The sequence below is a fragment of the Sander lucioperca genome, chromosome 7 (genome assembly GCF_008315115.2).
Source record: "Sander lucioperca isolate FBNREF2018 chromosome 7, SLUC_FBN_1.2, whole genome shotgun sequence".
In the NCBI taxonomy this organism is placed as follows: domain Eukaryota; kingdom Metazoa; phylum Chordata; class Actinopteri; order Perciformes; family Percidae; genus Sander; species Sander lucioperca.
Window position 1 is genome coordinate 13,538,104 of NC_050179.1, and position 18,033 is coordinate 13,556,136.

Genomic DNA, 18,033 nt, shown 5'->3' on the forward strand with positions numbered 1-18,033 from the left:
GCATCTTGGGAGCAGGAGCAGTTCACTGACAAATGTACTGTGACTGCTTAAAAGAAATAGCTGAAGCCATTACAGTGGAATAAAAACGGTAAAAGATCTCTTGATGTTGTTTTTACACTGTGCACACAAACAACAGCAAAGTGTGAGACTTCATTCCACATTCACACTTTAATGTTTCATGTCATCGTCATTAGTCATTCCCCCCACCAACTTATTTTGAGAACTCCCATCCACCTCACTCCCACTCTATCGCTGGACAACTATCCCATGCAAAGGCTCAATATTATCAATGGGTGTGGAGCTGACAGAAGAAATTCTCTTTGACACATACTTCAAGAAATGCAAAGACATTTCAACAGTGTTACATATAGGCGGTACAGTCTGTAACACTTATATGTCTTGCATAGATTCATGGTACAGTTTTTAGATACTGTACCATATTTTATACAATAATTTAATATGCTATACAATTGATTTTTTGAAATACCAGCCCCAAGAAAAAGTATGTATTATAGTAGCATATATGTGTTATGAGTATATTTGTGATTTAGTTTACACATGTAAGCATTGCAATAAAGCAATAAAATAATGCATTCTGAAGCAAAACTACAGTGCCAAAAATTATCCCTTACACACTGTAAACTGCCTTCACCTAGTATTTCGATTCATTTTTAAAAATAGGTTTCAGAAAAAGATACATTTTTCTTGTTTGCAATTGCAAAATACTATGTGACTTTTGATTTTGCAGATTCCACCAAATCCACATGAATAAAAATAGAGCAGTGACTTGTTATGGGTAAAAATAAGTTTACTTGATGTAAGCCCAAGTATAAAAACACTTTACTTTACTAGCACTGCATCAACAGATCACTAACACTTCAACAAGTTGCTGACTTCTCCATTGTGTTCAGTGTATCCCAGTAAAACACAAAGTGTGTGCACAATGAGCAGGCTCTTGCGTAGGAACATAATGAAACAATAGCCCCTCTCATTACAGATAAGGACAGCAACAATTCACGGTCAAATAAACAGTTATGAAGCCGACAATAGTATCTCACAGCTGAATCAACAGTATATACAAGCAGCAATCGCCGTTGGTTCTGGCTTTGATCATACGAGACTTGGCTGCTGCAAGAAAACAATGTTTACAGAATTAGCAGAGTAAATGTCCGAGGCCCTAAAAATAGAAAACCTGATTAAAAGCAGTGAAGATGTCATTCCGTGGGAATGAGATGTTAGTGTAAAGGAATTGGTTGCAGCTTGGTAATATGGCAAGTTAAGATGTTCTGATAACAATCTGTACTTTATCAGAATTCTGCCCGAAACATAAAACATTTGTCATACTGTAGCAGGGAAAGCACAGGTTTAACTAACATCATTAACCATGGCTGCATCTCAATATGTACTGCAGTAAGCCACACCAGTAAGCCAGCATGCACAATACACTAGAACTGGTAAACCTGAATTTAATACAGCTGTTGTTATTATGAATTACATCAGTGCTTTTTCTGCTACTGTATATCAGAATGTCTGCTGTGGAAAAGGCATTAAGTTAGTAAGTTTCTAACTGTATATAGAAAATAACAAATATGACAAGACACATTCCGGTAACACTTACATTATAACATTATATGTATTTATATTAAGGTTTTTATTTCAGACTCTCAGGTAGGTCCATAGCAAGCCTTGTACATTGTCCTTTTGGTGTTTTTAGTAAGAAATACAATCAAGTAACTATAATAGAGCAAAGAATAATACATGTCTCATGTGGCCCTCCACAGCGCATGTCTGAAGCATTAATCCACCTAATTTCATTGTGCGTAAAGCTGTTGCTGTTGTTGTAATATAAAAAAATAAATGGTGCATTTTGCATTATACAACATGACTGAAACAAGAATGTACTCACCCCGTTTCTATAAAAATTTCAGTCATATTCTGTGTTCACTTCTATACCAACATTTGCTGGGCTGATAACAGTACGACACACTGGACGCGTTGCCAGTGCATCACCAAGCAAATACAGACAGACACCTTGTGCTGTATTCGCTGGCTAATTTAGACTTGGATTAACCTATCTGACTCACATATCTTTGGAATCTGCCTCTGATTATGACTTCTGATGATGAATAAATCCCACACTTCTTTCAAATAATTGCCAAGAAGGGAACACATGTCTGAACAAATACTCAGACCACAAAGTTAATTTTGAGCCAAGGTAACAGCCACAAGTTAAGACCCAGCCTTTCAGCAGGGACATTTCAGTGAGCTTTTATGATGCCTGCCTGCATTCCATATTCAGACTTCTATAACCCCTCAGTTGTGCCAATAAATCCTCTCTGACTGAAACCTGCGTGTGTTGAAAGCTGTTTTAGTTTCTGTTCATTGTCCTGAATTATTAACACAGTTTGGGAAGGGGCATTACATAAGGCCTTGTGTTTACAACTGAAACATTCAGTTCATTTTAAGTTCAGGGGAAGAAAACACAGTGACTTATTGTGCCCAACATCCCATGTGCATCAGGTTAAAAAAAAAAATAGATATCAAATAGATAATGTCTTGTTGAATGAAAAGATATAATATATGTGAATCAAAATTGTTCTCTAATAATAGATACCATCCACAGTCCTATTGTTGTGTCTCAGAAAAACTAAGAGCTGATAGATGAATAGAGGCACATGGCAACCAGGTAAATACATGTTCTTGTTTGTTTTTTTATACAGCATGGGTATGACTCATCATCATCCTCCAACTTTGAATACATGTTTCACATTAAATCAACCTGCAATAAAAGAAAATAACTTTTTTAATTTTTTTTTCTTTAATAACACAAACTTGGTGCAACTACATTTCACCATTAAACTAATAAGTCTACTAACTGATGTGATCTGCTGAACCTACAAACATGCTTTAATGTAAATGTGTTTCAAGAGCTTGCAATGCTCCAATGTAAATGAAGGGATGTGTACAGCTTGCAGACATATTGCTCAAGAGAAATCTCGCTCTTAAATCCTCCCAGTTCACCACAACTTTCATTCTTAATGCTCACCAGTCAAGGGCCACAGCTTGTAATTAGGTGTAATTGTATGAGCTGTTGAAAGAAAAGATCTAATTTAGAAGTGCAGAGTATAAAATGAGACAAAGAAATTGTTTTTCTTTTGAAGGTGTAGTAGCTGAGCAGAGCCATTATCTGAACCAAAGACTAGACATGAACAACAGATGGCTTATTTTAGAAAGAACAACTGAAATGTGTTTGCTATGAAAATTTTGCCAATAATGTTCACTGTTTTGATAAACATATGCGTGTTTGCAAGTAAGGCAATTTTCACTATCATATATTAAGTAAATGATAACTCCTCCAGATCCCATAATTAAAACAGCTGCCATCATAACCAACATGAACCCAGAGGTTGTGTGTGTATATATATATATATATATATATATATATATATATATATATATATAATCTGGTCACTTTGAAAGCCTTCTGCTGTGGTCATAACTGCTACTTGTGAAAAATCAGAGCTATGTCAGGAATGGTCATCTGACAGCAGGGTTGGAGAGGTTTCTCCACCCTGTAGTCTCTGCTGTTCTACACACTTGGTACAAACAACAGCTGCAGCATGCTCACACTGTGCCAAACGCTGACACCCCCTGGCAGAGGATCCTAACTCTACCCCAACCCAGTACCACACCCCAAACTTAAAACGCACCCAGCGCTCTCTCTTTACTAACCCTAACCCTAACCCTAACCCTTTAAGCCTATATTCTTCTGGTAGTTCACAAGCTATGAACATTAAATATCGTACCATTTCCTAACAGCATACTGCATTTAGTCAGAAAGACTACAGTATATGGAGTACAGCGAGCTAAGTGCCAAGGAAAGAGTTAAACTCCACCTGCCTTCGCCTCTCACACAGCACATTGCAGCCATGACAGGCTGTCCGGTCATTGTGTACTGAGGACTTAGTTGGATGTCATGGCCCGAATACCTAAAGGGTTATGCTGGTCTAGGCATCTTACAGACCCTCTCCAGCCTTATAAGGGCTACCAGAGTAGTGGGGGGAAACAGATGCACCTGTCAATAGAGGGAAGGAAACAGGATGAGTGGGGGCTACATAGAGGTGACAAGTTTAAAGGAAACGCTGCGTTTATTTACCTGCCAAAGTCAGTCGGACAGCTAATTGCCTCGCCTGGTTATACTCAGGTTGGTTTCAAGCACAAACACCACACTGTGTGAATGCTGCTGAGCCATTACCCTTCTCTCACACACGCATTTAACAAGCATGTTATACATTTCCTCTGTTGAGAGGAGAAACACTTTTTCCCCTTCGCATGCAGTGAAAATATAATCGGGCAAAGGCACTATCAGTCAATGATAGTGACAACTGTCTTGAACCAATCACAGATGGATACGCAACTATCCAGCTCACGTGCTAAGCAGGAGGCCTATTGGGCAGAGCTACAGAGAGCTAATGAATCTCTCCGGGAGGACTTACGCGCTGGGCTGGAGCCCACACCACTTGGCACTGAAAGGTCTGTGGTATCCAACATGCCACCTAATGAGATGTGATATGATTAACCATCTGCATCCTTCTGCAAGCTAGCAGAGCATGTGATGGAGATGCCAGACCAGACACGAAAATGTCATAAAGATCTATCTTCACAGCGCACATATAGGGAGGCATATGCTCTCGCCAGGGTCCTCATGGTGGGAAAATTTTCAATATATGATTAAAGAGAGCAACATCAAGCTGGGTTCAGCATGGCGTTTTGTTATGTTATTAAATGCAGAATTCCACTATGAGGACACACCTGCAAAAACAAGTATTCCTTTCATGGAAATCATCTGCTGGAGCCTCTCTTAACAGTGAAATGAAAATGTTAGATGCTTTCAAGAGATACACTTAAATCAAGCACACAAGTATGCCACATAAGCCTGGGCATGTTTTTAGCTGTTGAAATATGCTGATCCAATATGAATCATAAAAAAGAAAACAATACAGATAGAGCGGTGACTAATCAGAAAGAGGAGTTATTGTGAAAACAACCATTAAGTAAACCCCCTGTGTATGGGTAGACAATTCAGCCAATTCTGATATGTGGTTAATTTTGAATGAGGCATTTCACACCTTGTTGCCTTGTTGTCTTGCAAAAACCTTGCAAAAACCATCTAGACTGACATAATTTTTCCACACACACACACATATATATATATATATATATATATATATATGTGCCTAGCTTAGCACAAAGAGTGGAAGAAAGAGGAAACAGCTAGCCTGGCTCCAACCAAAGTATAAAAAAGTGTTGTGGTTTTACAGGGGTTACGCCCTGTACACTAACTATTTCTTGGCTGGGTGAAGTAACTCCCGGTAGTTTTACCATCACTGTGAAGTTGCCAGGCAACCAGCATAGACTCAAAAAGAAATGCAGGGCACACATATTAATTGTACATGTTACATATTTATTGATATATATATATATATATTGTTGTTGTTGATGTGTTCATGTTAATGTGTTAAATGGGCTTTTGGAGGAGTTAGTGGTTGTTGTTGTTTTAGCATTGGAGAGAACCAGGCTAGCTGTTTCCACCTGATCCTATATTATTAAATGTAATTGCCCATTGCGGGATTAATAAAGCTTTAGCTTTTATACTATGCTAGGCTAATATCCTCCTGGTTGACTAGCATCAGTTCTCACCAGAATTGTCAAATTGTTCTACAAACAAAACATTCATGTTTTTAGAATAATTAGAAAGGCGATATAATAAAATCCAAATACACACAAAGGGGCTTTAATCAACTAAATAAATCCTGCTCTGAGTGGCCTGGATCATCCTCTCTACACCATTGACCAATTAAGTGGGGTTGCTGTCTACCAACCTGCACTGGTGGGCCTCTGGGGTCCTCCACTTGAGCCCACATTCCTGTGCAGAGAGGCCTGTGGAGGGGACAGCATCCCACTGTCACTCAAAGAGGCTGCGGCTGCTGCCAGGGCCTGGCTGCCCAGAGTCCCTCCTGGCTGGTACATGGCATTAGGATTGGATACAGGCACTGCCACATGCATGGAGAAGTTCTGCTGAGGCAATGCTGTGGGCTACAAGAGGGAGACAAACACACACAGAGATTTACACACAAACACACTCAAAACCACTCAAAGGTCTAATGCTGAGTCTGATGGGTCAGTGGTTGTCATGGCATCATTAACAGAGAGCTACCCTTGATGGTTTGCTTTAATAAACAAGGATATACTGTGCATTTTAAACTCGGCAGCTGCCCGCTATATAACAAAATATTGAAACATTTCTGCCCAACATCGGAAGGGCTATTGAGTGCCACCATACTGTATAACCGTGAAAGAAAGTGTATTCTCATCAACATGATACATGCAGAAACACACAACTCTTCAGTGCTACCGCAACACACAGAAAACACAGAAAAACAAAAAAACATGCATTCAGGTGATCACTTTGGCATTGCAGCAGTCAGCACTAGAGACGTACTTTTGCCTTTTGAAACACGTGTTTCTCAGCACAGCAGAGAGGGGTGGCGGGGATTCACAACTACAGGAATCGTGACTCACTTGCATTTACCTACAAAGTGCTGACTGTGCAAAGCGTAAGTGAGAATCACAGGTGGCAGTGAGAACGTTTCATCATAGCATTATCCAGTGTGCCAGTCGGGTGTTATCATTAGTTTGTTAATGGCAAAGTGATGCTCTGCTATGTCAGGAACATAAAGAAAACGACTGCTTAGTAAGCACTATGTTCTTGCACAATTCTAATATTGTCACGCATGATAAGATCACAAAAGATTTGTGGTATTTTAGAGGGTGAGCCAGTGTGGTACTTGATGAAGGAGAGGGAAGATGCTAAATGATAGTGTAGTGTTAGTGTGCTCTGGGAACACTTTAATGCTGGAGCTGTTCAGGAGTAAGAGATATTTTATGCTAGAATGCATTGAGAGAGAGGTAATAGAAATATTTGAAAGGGAAACATTACATTATTAAGGAACTGTGAAAAAAATTAGGTTTGAGATGGAAAGAAACCCCAACCTTAAATCACAGAACCTGCAGATCTTTATGATAAACTGCAGACTGTAGTAAATGACTGATGTGACAAAGCTATTAGCCGCCAGTCAGAGGGAACAGTCTCAATCAGCGGACTGCATATTTTCAGTATAGACAAGAGGGAATTAAACTACAAAAAAATAAGTATTTACTGTGCATTCCTGATGTTTACATAGCGACTGCTGTTTGATTTATGATAACATGACCATGATAGTAGGGTGTAATCTTTCCAGCAGAAGCATGCAACATTTCACCTGTTCACATGAAATGTGATCTTATCAGGGTGGGCCAAAATATCAGTTGCAAAACAAATCAATCATTAAAAAAAACAAATGCACACCCAGTAAAGGGGGCATTAATTGTAAGATAGAGTAGTTCTGAAAGAAGTTGACAGAGGTTCTGGGGGGGGGGGGAACAAAAAGAGGAAAAAGTTAAATGAAAAAAAAGAGTGAAAATCCTTTGTGCCACAAAGCCAAGCAAAAACGTTGCATTGACAGTACTTACGATTTTATGATTTCTCATCATATTATCAAACTCCTCATTAATTTTTTTATACTTTTCTTCTGTGTGAGGAGTGAGGACATATGAGGCATCAGGGTCCGGGCTATCACAACCTCTGTGTTCTTTCTTGTTTAGCGCCTGTAGTGAACATCAACATAAAGACAGGAATCAACACAAAACAGCAGGGAACAAAGGAAGTACTTACACCACAGCGCTTGTACATTAAATCACTCTCTTCGTTTAGTTTGCCGAAATGGTCGTCCATGAGGGGGCTGTGCCCAAAACAGTCTTCAGGATCAGGACTAGCACAGTCATTATGGCCTTTGTTTCTCAATTTCTGAAAGGAAATTGCACAATTGAAAAGAAACAATATAGTAGTGTTTTTGCTGCTTGTTACCTAATATATACATTTCTACTGGTAACATATAAATGTACAAAAGTCCACATCTACTGTATGAATGTCCATCAATTTATTGAAAAGAAACAATATAGTAGTGTTTTTGCTGCTTGTTACCTAATATATACATTTCTACTGGTAACATATAAATGTACAAAAGTCCACATCTACTGTATGAATGTCCTTCAATTTATTTCTTTTGTTGCAATATAACATGACTGCATGAACAGCTGAGTTGCTACACCAATGCTAGGCTAAACTGTAGTTCAATACAAGGCTCTGCACCAAGGGGAAACTGAAATGTCACTCCATATCCTTTCACCCTTCAGAAGTGTTCAGAGAAACAAAATATTGTCCTCCTCCCTTTTCCTTTCTTTCTTTCTCCTTCTCCCCTCTAACTGCCTCTACCCTTCTCTGTTCTTCCTTCCCTCACTGCAAGTGTGTTTGCATTTTTCATTATGTTTCAGTTATCATAAACCACCCAGCTGGAAGAAACCCCTGCATAAGAAGATCCTACAGCAGAGCACTTTACAGAAAGGCTGTCCCAGGCTGTAATTCAATATGGTTGTCATTCGTGGGATTGTTAATGCATGTGGGGAATAAAATGGATTATCAAATGTGGTCAAAGATGCTTATTTGAGCATGAAATTGAGCAATTATTGTAAAAGCAAAGCGCTCATAAGTACATAGGGTGGTGTGTTGTGGTGTTATAAAGAGCCTATTCTAACTTTGAGAAAATAAAAAACGTGTCATACAACTAAACAAATAAATGCAACGCTGTGCTCTTTTGCTCACTTTCATAGAGACTGTTCTCTGCTCCTCATTACATATCTGAATAGCGGTGTTAACAAGATTTGCTGACAGCATGTGACAGCATGTGATATCAAGGCAGTGTACATCAAAACATGATTTATGTGTGGTTCTCAAGGTTCCTTTATCAGACTACTGCAGGTCCATAGCAGCGCTAACCCTGTCTGTGGGCTGCCTCGGAGGCCTCGTGTCTACAGGAAGGTCACTGACTCCTGTGGATGCAGCGGTCAGAGTGTGAGCCAGAAGAGAGGAACCTACACACACTAATGAGACATTACTCTCTGTTTCTGGTCCTCATCACCCAAGTAAGTGGACAATGTGTGTGTGTGTGTGTGTGTGTGTGTGTGTGTGTGTGTGTGTGTGTGTGTGTATGCGTGAGTGCGTGCATGCGTGCGTGCGTGCGTACGTGTGTGCATGCGTGCGTGTGTGTGTGTGTGTGTGTGTGTGTGTGTGTGTGAAAGAGAAAAAAAAGGGGAGACTGTAGGTGTAGGAGGGATTGTGGTGCATATGTGCAGTGTGTGTGTGTGTGTGTGTGTGTGTGTGTGTGTGTGTGTTTGTGCGGGGAGGGCGGGGGGGTATTTCTACAGCTGCTACATCCTCTGACAGCAATGTAACAGTACGTTTAGGTCTGTGCAGACAATGCGGCTAACCCAGCACTGCTCACCACAACCTCAGTGTAAGTGATGTTTCCTAAAACCTGTGCTATGGCTTTATGAGCATTATATCATATCATCATTATTATTAAACCAGAAGATTCCTCACTACTTACTCCATCCCCATGCATTCATAGTATGCATACACTTTCTGAGGGATGTACATTTTGGGGCACAAGAACAATGTTAATCAACAGAAATATGACGCGCAGTGCCCAGAAATAAGGAAGTTCAGAAAAGCACCCATATCTTTTCCAACATAAGTGTCCACAATACCCAGAGGAGAGCAAAAAGAGAGAAAGAAAGAAGCCCTTTGGGCAATGAATGGCCAGCACTGTACCACAGATGCATTACTGTTTGGTGCGGTACAGAGCAGTGACATTCTTCTCATTCTAAGAAAACGCCTTGCTGGTTCATTTCCTGTTTACTGAACGAAACCCTCTTTAGTTAGGGTCCTGAAAGGCCTGTGTTTACTGGGGTTAAACTATGCACTTTCTCCACCAGTGAGTCAAAGATCTGATCTCAACCTGCAAATTTAGGTTCCAACCTGCTCATTATGGGAATATCTTGGTCAAAGTGTTCGGGCATGGCAGCGCGAGATGGGCCAACGATGGGCAGGGCTGCCCTACTTCCACAACAAGCCTGGCCAGCCTTCGGTACGCCACACCTACTGGCCCAAGCCATTTAGGGAGGGGTTGCAGCAGCACAGTGGGTGAGCAGGAACCAGATAGTAGCAGACAAGTGTAGGCAGCAATCAGATCTGTTCCATGATACATTACATGAATCAGTACAATATATATTATCTTCTAAAAGGTGCACTGAAGGTAAAGTGTATGGAGGAGATTTGGTGTGCAAGAGTTAATTGTCTCTGTGGCATTCTAATGCATATAACATTGAAGGCCTGGGAAAGCATGGCTGTAATTCTTTGTTAAATGACTTGGCATGTTTTAGGGTGTCCCACAGACGCTGCCCACAGCTCCCAGTAAATGGATCACTAAATCAGCACATGGCCTAACAGGTGTCCCTCTTCCAAACACCTGTCAAGACCTGGCTCCCCACACTGGCCAATCAGAGGCAGCCACGCAGAGATATGTCCGTAGAAGGGACCACATGGAGCCCTGAAGGCCACCCGACCCCAGATCAACTTTGCTCTTACATGTCAATGCTGCAGACTGCTCCAGACACTACAGTGTTCTGACCTAGAAAAGGGGGAAACTTACTAGATGATCTGGATGCTGAAAAAAAAGATAACTTTTTTTCTTGAATTATCAATAGTTTGGTAAAAAGCAATTTATAATGCCTCAAAATGTTGAATCAAGTTAAGGGCTTTGTACTTGGTAAAGTAAAGTTGGCTGGATGTGAATACAGCTGAGGTTGGGATTTCCAGTAGCATTTCTGAAGAAAGATATAGGCTGTTTGTTGCGGGAGGGGGGCTGGAGAGCGTATGGACAAGGGAACTTGTGTAATCTATTCACAAGGTCCTGAGAGGCTCACAAAGATGAGTGGGAACAAGGCCAGCTGCTATTTTCTCACAGCAGTCCAAACCTGTATTGATAGAAATTTGGCTCTTCAAATAAAAACGAGCCTGAGTGGCTGACGTCAAACCAACTGTGCACCATTGTCTGAGTGTGCATGTATGTGTGGACATCAGTTTGCTGTGTGATACTTGACCTTCTTTTAAAAAACATTTTCCATTGCAAGAGGCCTTGAAGCTTCCTTATCCTGAAGAAAACCTATATCCGTCATCTCCACCTGAGCCCTGACTATTAATCTAGCTGTAACCATGGAGAACATTCGGCACAGTAATTGCCTCTCCAGATTTGCAGTAAATGTTCACAACAGAAAGCTATAGTGCAGTGAAAGGCAAACTTGCCTACCACCTTGATTTGATATCAATGGGAATTCTTTTTTAACATAATTCTTCCAAATGAGTACCTTAAGAACTGCAATGAAAATAAACATTTTTAGGCAGCTCAATTCTGGATCTTAGATTTACTTTAAAGCCTTATAGTCACATTTTGTACTGCAAAATTGAAGCAAACACTATTCCGTGGATTTAAATATAAAAATAAAACCGTTGCATAAGCCACCTACATCACCTGTTTCTTGAGAAGTACTTTCAGTGAAATGGGCACAAGCAACATACTCGGCTACTGCGAGTCTTGGAAAACAATTTCACTCTGATGTTCTCCCTCTCTTGTGTCAAGAGAGCTTTCTGCATGTAACTTATTCATGTACTGTACAGTACTGTACATGAATAGAAGCAGGGTGAAAGGAGATAGAGAGTGGTTCGGTATAAAAGCTGATCTTTAAAAATTGTGGGGGAGATGGCTGAAAGAAAGGCATGAAGAGGCTGCTTCTTCCACTGTGCCTGAATCACAGCAGCTTTTACTATTGGTAGAGCACCACCTGACCCATGGCTGGTGCACCACTGCTCTGATTACAGGCCTCCTTAACAGCAACACAGTTTGTCATGTAATGGCCAAACAGCAGGAAATTACACAAAATGATCCAAAAGCGGAGTGCAACATGAATGTTTAATGCATGTTGTGTTTATTCCAGCCTTCCCTAAAGTGCATATTTTTAACCATTTTTTGTGCAGCGGTCTCCCCTCACCTCATTTCAGCCAGGTCTCCCAGCCTCTTGCTCTGCAGCGCTGTGAATTAGTCCTTGTGCCCGCCGCTACACTAAGCAAGGCGTGCTAATCCTCATGACATCACCATTGTGTCCAGGCCGTTCCATCTAATGTGCTTATCAAAGGGCTTCTTTGAGTGTGAACGCACTAGGAAATCAGCATGGGGAGACGGCTGATAGGAAGGCTTTTATCTGTTAAGAAATATTTCTGCTCTTATATAACATCTTAAGAGACTTTCAATACCATCATGTTCCCTTTCCCCTGTGGTGCTGTAGTCTTCACTTGAGGGGAATAAAAGCCTCTTCTTTTGGTTGGTCTTTAGGCACTGTTTGCCATGGCCCTGCACTCGGTTACTGTAATGTAGGAAGCCTTCTTCTCTCTCTTTATTTCCCACCACATATTGTGAGTTGGGAGTGAGGGGCTATTAGATAAGGAGACCTCTGTAATTCCCAGACATATCTTGTTTAATCTCATGACCATTACACATTACTGACTGATATGAGGATATGAGGCTGGATTCATGTCCTTCCTGTGGCTCGCTCCATTGTCTAGTTACACAGTGGACAGGAAGAACAGTGGGAGGGAGCAACTTGACCGTCTGCATTTTATTTTGATATTGTTGTCTTAGTAGCTGTATTGGTGAGACCTGACACTACAATGGCAATGGACAGACCATAATTAACTGGTAGCTCAAAGTCTGTTAGTGGATACTAATCCAAAGTGAGTCATGCTCACTAAATCTAAACCAGCGATAGATGCATACGAGAACAAACCAATCATATTCTATATTGTATACTGCAAAGGATTACCTGCATTTGACCGACTAGATTGCCAATTAAAAATAGCCCATCCCTTTTACTGAATAAGAGGCAATTGCTGTGCAGTGAGCAGTCCCTTCAGAGCTTTCTGCTCTGAGACTGTAGTAAATGACTGATGTGACAAAGCTATTAGCCGCCAGTCAGAGGGAACAGTCTCAATCAGCGGACTGCATATTTTCAGTATAGACAAGAGGGAATTAAACTACAAATTGAGGATAAAGGCAAACCAATGTCATCATTATCTACAGATTTAAAAGAATGAGAACACACTCTCTGTTCCGAGTCCACATAAAGAAAAGGTGGCACACATTACAAACTGATCAAAAGGAATTAAAATCCAGATGAAAACATTAACATACAGATTATTGAATATCTTTTGAACCGTTTTTACTCTCTCTCTCTCTCTCTCTCTCTCTCTCTCTCTCTCTCTCTCTCTCTCTCTCTCTCTCTCTCTCTCTCCCCCTTGGTCATTGAGTGGATCATTAGCTGTCAGGGCCCTTGAAACCATACCCCCAACCCTGAACTCCCATTCCTGCTTGCCTCTAAAATATTCATAAGGACAATTAGGAGTTCCGATAAGGCGAGTACGGAGGGCTGGGGGGCGTGCGACGGAGAGGGCAGGATGTGCCAGCAGGACGTCTGTTCTGCAACACTATATACCCAGACCACAGACCTGTCCTCATCAATCTGAGACACAGCAGCCTCCCTCTTTGCCCCCAGTCAGGCCAAGCAGTCAGGGGAAGGTGGCACAGTGCCAGCTAACCCCCAGCCATCACCCCCCCCCCCCCTCCCCCCAATCCCAGCAGGCTTTGCTCTGTCCTCGCCCCTGGGCAGGAGAGGTTGGCCGCACAGCACGCACAGTAGGAGGAGGGGGGCACAAGGGCAAGCTGATTGTTGCACGAGCTAACTCACAGAAGCCGCTGTGCACAAAAGCAAGGTCTCATTTCAGCCACTCAGCCCGCAAGGTCATTGAAGAACACAGAGGGTGGACTCACGGCTTGTGGTTCTAATGATCTTTAACATAACTGGTATCACTGTTGCTCTGTACTGAAACTAGACCAAACCAAATTAGGTCAGCTCATTGTCTGACCTATTTCATGTGGTTCATACCACACTTTATGACAGGTATGTGATTTGAGCTCAGTTTGAGAAACTATACATAATGCAATTTTACTGCAGAATGGTAAAAAAATCATACTTTTCTCAATGCCTTAATTAGCAGTTACAGTACTCATTACAGCACATTACTTCTGTGTTACACCCTGCACTTCTGCTAAGTCACTCGAGTTCCTCAGTCTATAATATCAATACAGTAAACCTAAGCACACATCACCTGCAGGAATAAGGGAAACAATGACAGCTGCAACATCTTCATTTTAAGAAAGTTTGAAGATGATGCGTGACATTTTGAAGTTGTAGTCACCGTTGTTGCCTCGTTCGTTTGCACTCGTTTGTGTTACTAGTGTATTAGCGACAAGATGGGATTTTTGATAAGTATTATGCCTATGAAGAAATTAAAGAAGAAAGTGAAAATGTTATATATCAACACAGATGATCAGCAACAATCACAGCATCAATCACAGCATATAAAAAGTATACTGGATAGTGTAAAATTAGGTTGCACAAGCTTAGAATATCAAAACAAAGAAAAAATATTACAGCAATTGGACAACACAGAGAATAATCATGTCTAATTTATGTAAAAGTCAATATAAAATGAACGCCAACATCAATTAGTTAGCAAACTATTAACTATAAAACACTGAGAAGATGCTGTTATCTGTTTTTTTTCTGTTAATATAAACAACGACGAGTGATGCATGTAATAACTTTGAGAGCCGGGTCAAACGGTGCTGTCCACTTGATATGGATGTTCAGTTTTTGCACCAAGGTGTGAGTTAAGAGAAATGATGTCCACCATGTTGAACACATAATTTCAAAAAAATATCATGTGTGTTAGTTATATATAGTTCTGTCATGCCTGTCTGTAGTCATTTAAGAATGAACAGATGTATTTACAGAAATGTTCAAATATGTTAACCTATACGCTCAGTACAAGGCAAAAGCCTTAAACTATCTGTGTTAGTAGTTTGCCAAACAAACTTAACAACTGTCAACTGAGCACTTGTCCCAAGTAACTCTTTGCAGAAGTTTCATATTTCACAAACACCTTCAAATAAGAAGCAAGCAACATTTTTTAATAAGATAAGAAAAATGTGAAAAATGTGTAATTCAACTTTAAACAAATTACTTATAGATATTTTTTCTCTTTGGTAAATAAATTGTGGTGTTGTTAAATTCTGGATTTTGAGAGACAGCATATCTAATTTTAGACCTCAGAGTATTAACTCATTATCGTCAGTGGAGACCAAATTTTTAGAAATGGGCACCATGGCTTGTGGTATTTTGTTGTTGCGTCTTCCTTAATTTTATGCTCTCTAAGGGATCTTCAATTTGAAATGAGACATGCAACGTAGTTGAGAGGGTGGGAAAAAGCTCTGACGTCGATGAAGAGTGTGAAATGTGCTAAAAGCTAAAATCTCTTAGCAGTAACCTGGTAACAAGCATCACAAACCAGAGACATAATAAAACAGTGAGATGTAATACATGATGGATTTACAAAGCACATAAAACCAAAACTTGAACATGGAGCCATTCAGCAATTCAAAGGATGAAAACTGTTGAATAACCCTACAGGACAAAAGCCCATATAAAGAGCAGGGATAGTTCTGATTATGGAAAGCTTAATTTCAATAATCAAAACTACATTTTCAAAGATTAAAGGTCATTACTCTGCTATCAGGTAACAATTACTGTGTATCTGTTCCATAGCAGAGGACACAGAATGGTCATATACTTGCATGAACATTACCACAAGTGTTTCATACACTCAGAAAACTACAAAAGAGTACTGGTGACCCTTTTTCACTAAAAGCCCAGAGGAAAAGGAGTCCTTGTCCTACAAAAAGGGGCACTTTGAAACCCAGCATGTTGCTCGAAACAGAACCATTAATACTGCTACTCACTCACTGTGGCAAGAGAAGACTTTTCAGACAACTCTCACCAGTCTACTCCATAAGATATATCAATGTTAAGATGCCGTATGTAAAGAGGAGAGTCATTAAATTAAATGAAGTGGAACTCTATAACTTTATAAAAGAGGACGTAATAAAGTATTACCACATTATATACAGAATATAAATAAATCAGAGGGTAATTTATTTTGCTCACAGGGGCTTTACTCTTGTGACACCACACACTATAACTGTCAGTAACATTATCAGAGGTATTCAGATTGCCATGCTCTCTGTTTTCTATAACATTTGTGAGATGTTTATTTTTAACTTGTCCTACTGAACTAGTCTGAAAATAGATGCTGGTGTTTTATGGACAGCCAGTGTGTTTGTTTTGACTAGCAACACAAGTTAACTCTGGAGCTGATCTGGCCCGAAACACTGGCCCAAAGGTTAAATGACTGCTCTCAGGTATACAAAACAGGAAGTCTCGTGACGTGTGTGTTTATATGAGCCCACAAATGAAGAGGCGGTAATATGATTTCAGAAACACATTATTGACTGCCCATGCTGTTACTTTAGAAACCTCTCCAGAGACAACAAATTGACTGACAGGCTTAGTAGTTATGTGGCAACATACAGAAGACACATAAGAAGAAACCTCTTCCTTATCACAAAGCAGCATCGCAGGGAACTAATGTATTTATTTATTTAAATAGAAATACTCATACTAAGGCAATACTATCATACTTATTATAATCTGCAATACTTTGTGTGACCCACAGTCAAAATAAAAAATATAGAAAATCATTTTAATATCACTCCAATAAATCACTGGAGCTCCAAAGTGCACATACCTTTTTTCTGTAATATTAAAAATGGGCTGGCAGAAAATTTCCCATATATTGAAAAGCCCTGAAAAATCAACATCAACCCAATAAGTCTATGTCAACAGCAATGACATTTGATTTAGCTTAAAAAGGATTTCTCATCATTGCTGCTGTGAGCTAACATATCAAAGAGGAGAATATAGTAATATGATGATGGCATAGTGGCGAGAAAGACCGAAGTAAATAAATAATAGCAAATAGCTGGAGGTGGATATTGAGACTTGACGGTGAAGTCACTGAACCAGTATATGTAATTAGTGAAAACTTTTTAAATAGCGGGATTTGTTCTTAATAGCCTACCTTGCACCTATAGCGTGAGGCGGACACCATCCATACAGGAGAACACATCAGCATTTTTAAAAAGATTTTCAATGTGATATTTGATTAAAATATTAAAAAGAAAGAAGAAAAAAAACTCTCAATTCAGATTTTGTTGTTACATTTGAACAACTGTTCTCCCTTTCTGAGCGACTCCAAATAGACTGGCAAATGATAGATAATGATGTAGATAATTATATACAAACAATGAGCAATTTGACCAGTCAGACAATAAGAAATCATGGATATTTCAAACTACAATAACCACTTGTCACGAGTGTAATGTTCCCCTGACACAAAATGTTTAATTAAATTGCTACTCTATGTTTCTAGAAACAGCAGCTCAGTAGTTTATAGAGAAAAAGAAGAAATAAAACACTGAGAACACAAGCATGTTTCTCTAAAGACCTGAAACACTAATAACACACACTGAAAGAGTTAGTTGGTTAGAACAAAATAGGGGGGAGGAGAGGGGGGGATTGTTTAAATATGTGGATACGAGCATTTGCAGCCCTTTCTTCTGTGTTCACTCAAATCTGAAGATAATAGTACAGAGCCCCCCTGGGGTCAGCTGAGAAAAAAAAACTAAACCGTGCGCACAGAATAAAAATCCTTTCCCTCGGTTTTATAAACTGTTCACACGGATTCATAATCTGTGCCACAGCGAAATATTATTAAATAACAAATGACGCATCTTTCCTAACGTAGTAAAGTTAACAACAAACTACAAACTCATTTTCATTAAAACGAGCCGTCCTCCAACCTGGAGAAATAACATTGGTCTCTACGAGCAGCCGGCGGTGAGACGGCAAGACGAGTGCTTAGGGACCGTCTACAAACAACAATATTTATTAATTAAATGATTAAATAATGTAGTGTCTCCAAACTTACCTCAATTATAACTTGTCTCCTGCTAGTTGTACTACAGC

General features: G+C 39.9%; 1 protein-coding gene across 12 annotated transcripts in view; it reads right to left on the reverse strand.

Moving 5' to 3' along the window:
- mef2aa (myocyte enhancer factor 2aa) overlaps positions 1–18,033 on the reverse strand; it is a 63,329-nt gene that overhangs the window by 6,339 nt on the left and 38,957 nt on the right. For 4 of the 12 annotated variants that reach the window (XM_031293520.2, XM_031293523.2, XM_031293519.2 and 1 more), the window contains 4 exons: positions 7,805–7,906; positions 7,573–7,707; positions 5,883–6,096; positions 3,047–3,088 (listed from right to left, as the gene is read on the reverse strand). In XM_031293520.2, the coding sequence (XP_031149380.1) occupies positions 3,047–3,088; positions 5,883–6,096; positions 7,573–7,707; positions 7,805–7,906 (493 nt within the window). Of the gene's footprint in view, positions 1–3,046; positions 3,089–5,882; positions 6,097–7,572; positions 7,708–7,774; positions 7,907–18,033 lie in introns of all 12 variants that reach the window. The other 8 variants (XM_036002956.1, XM_031293524.2, XM_031293529.2 and 5 more) reach the window with 5 other exon arrangements.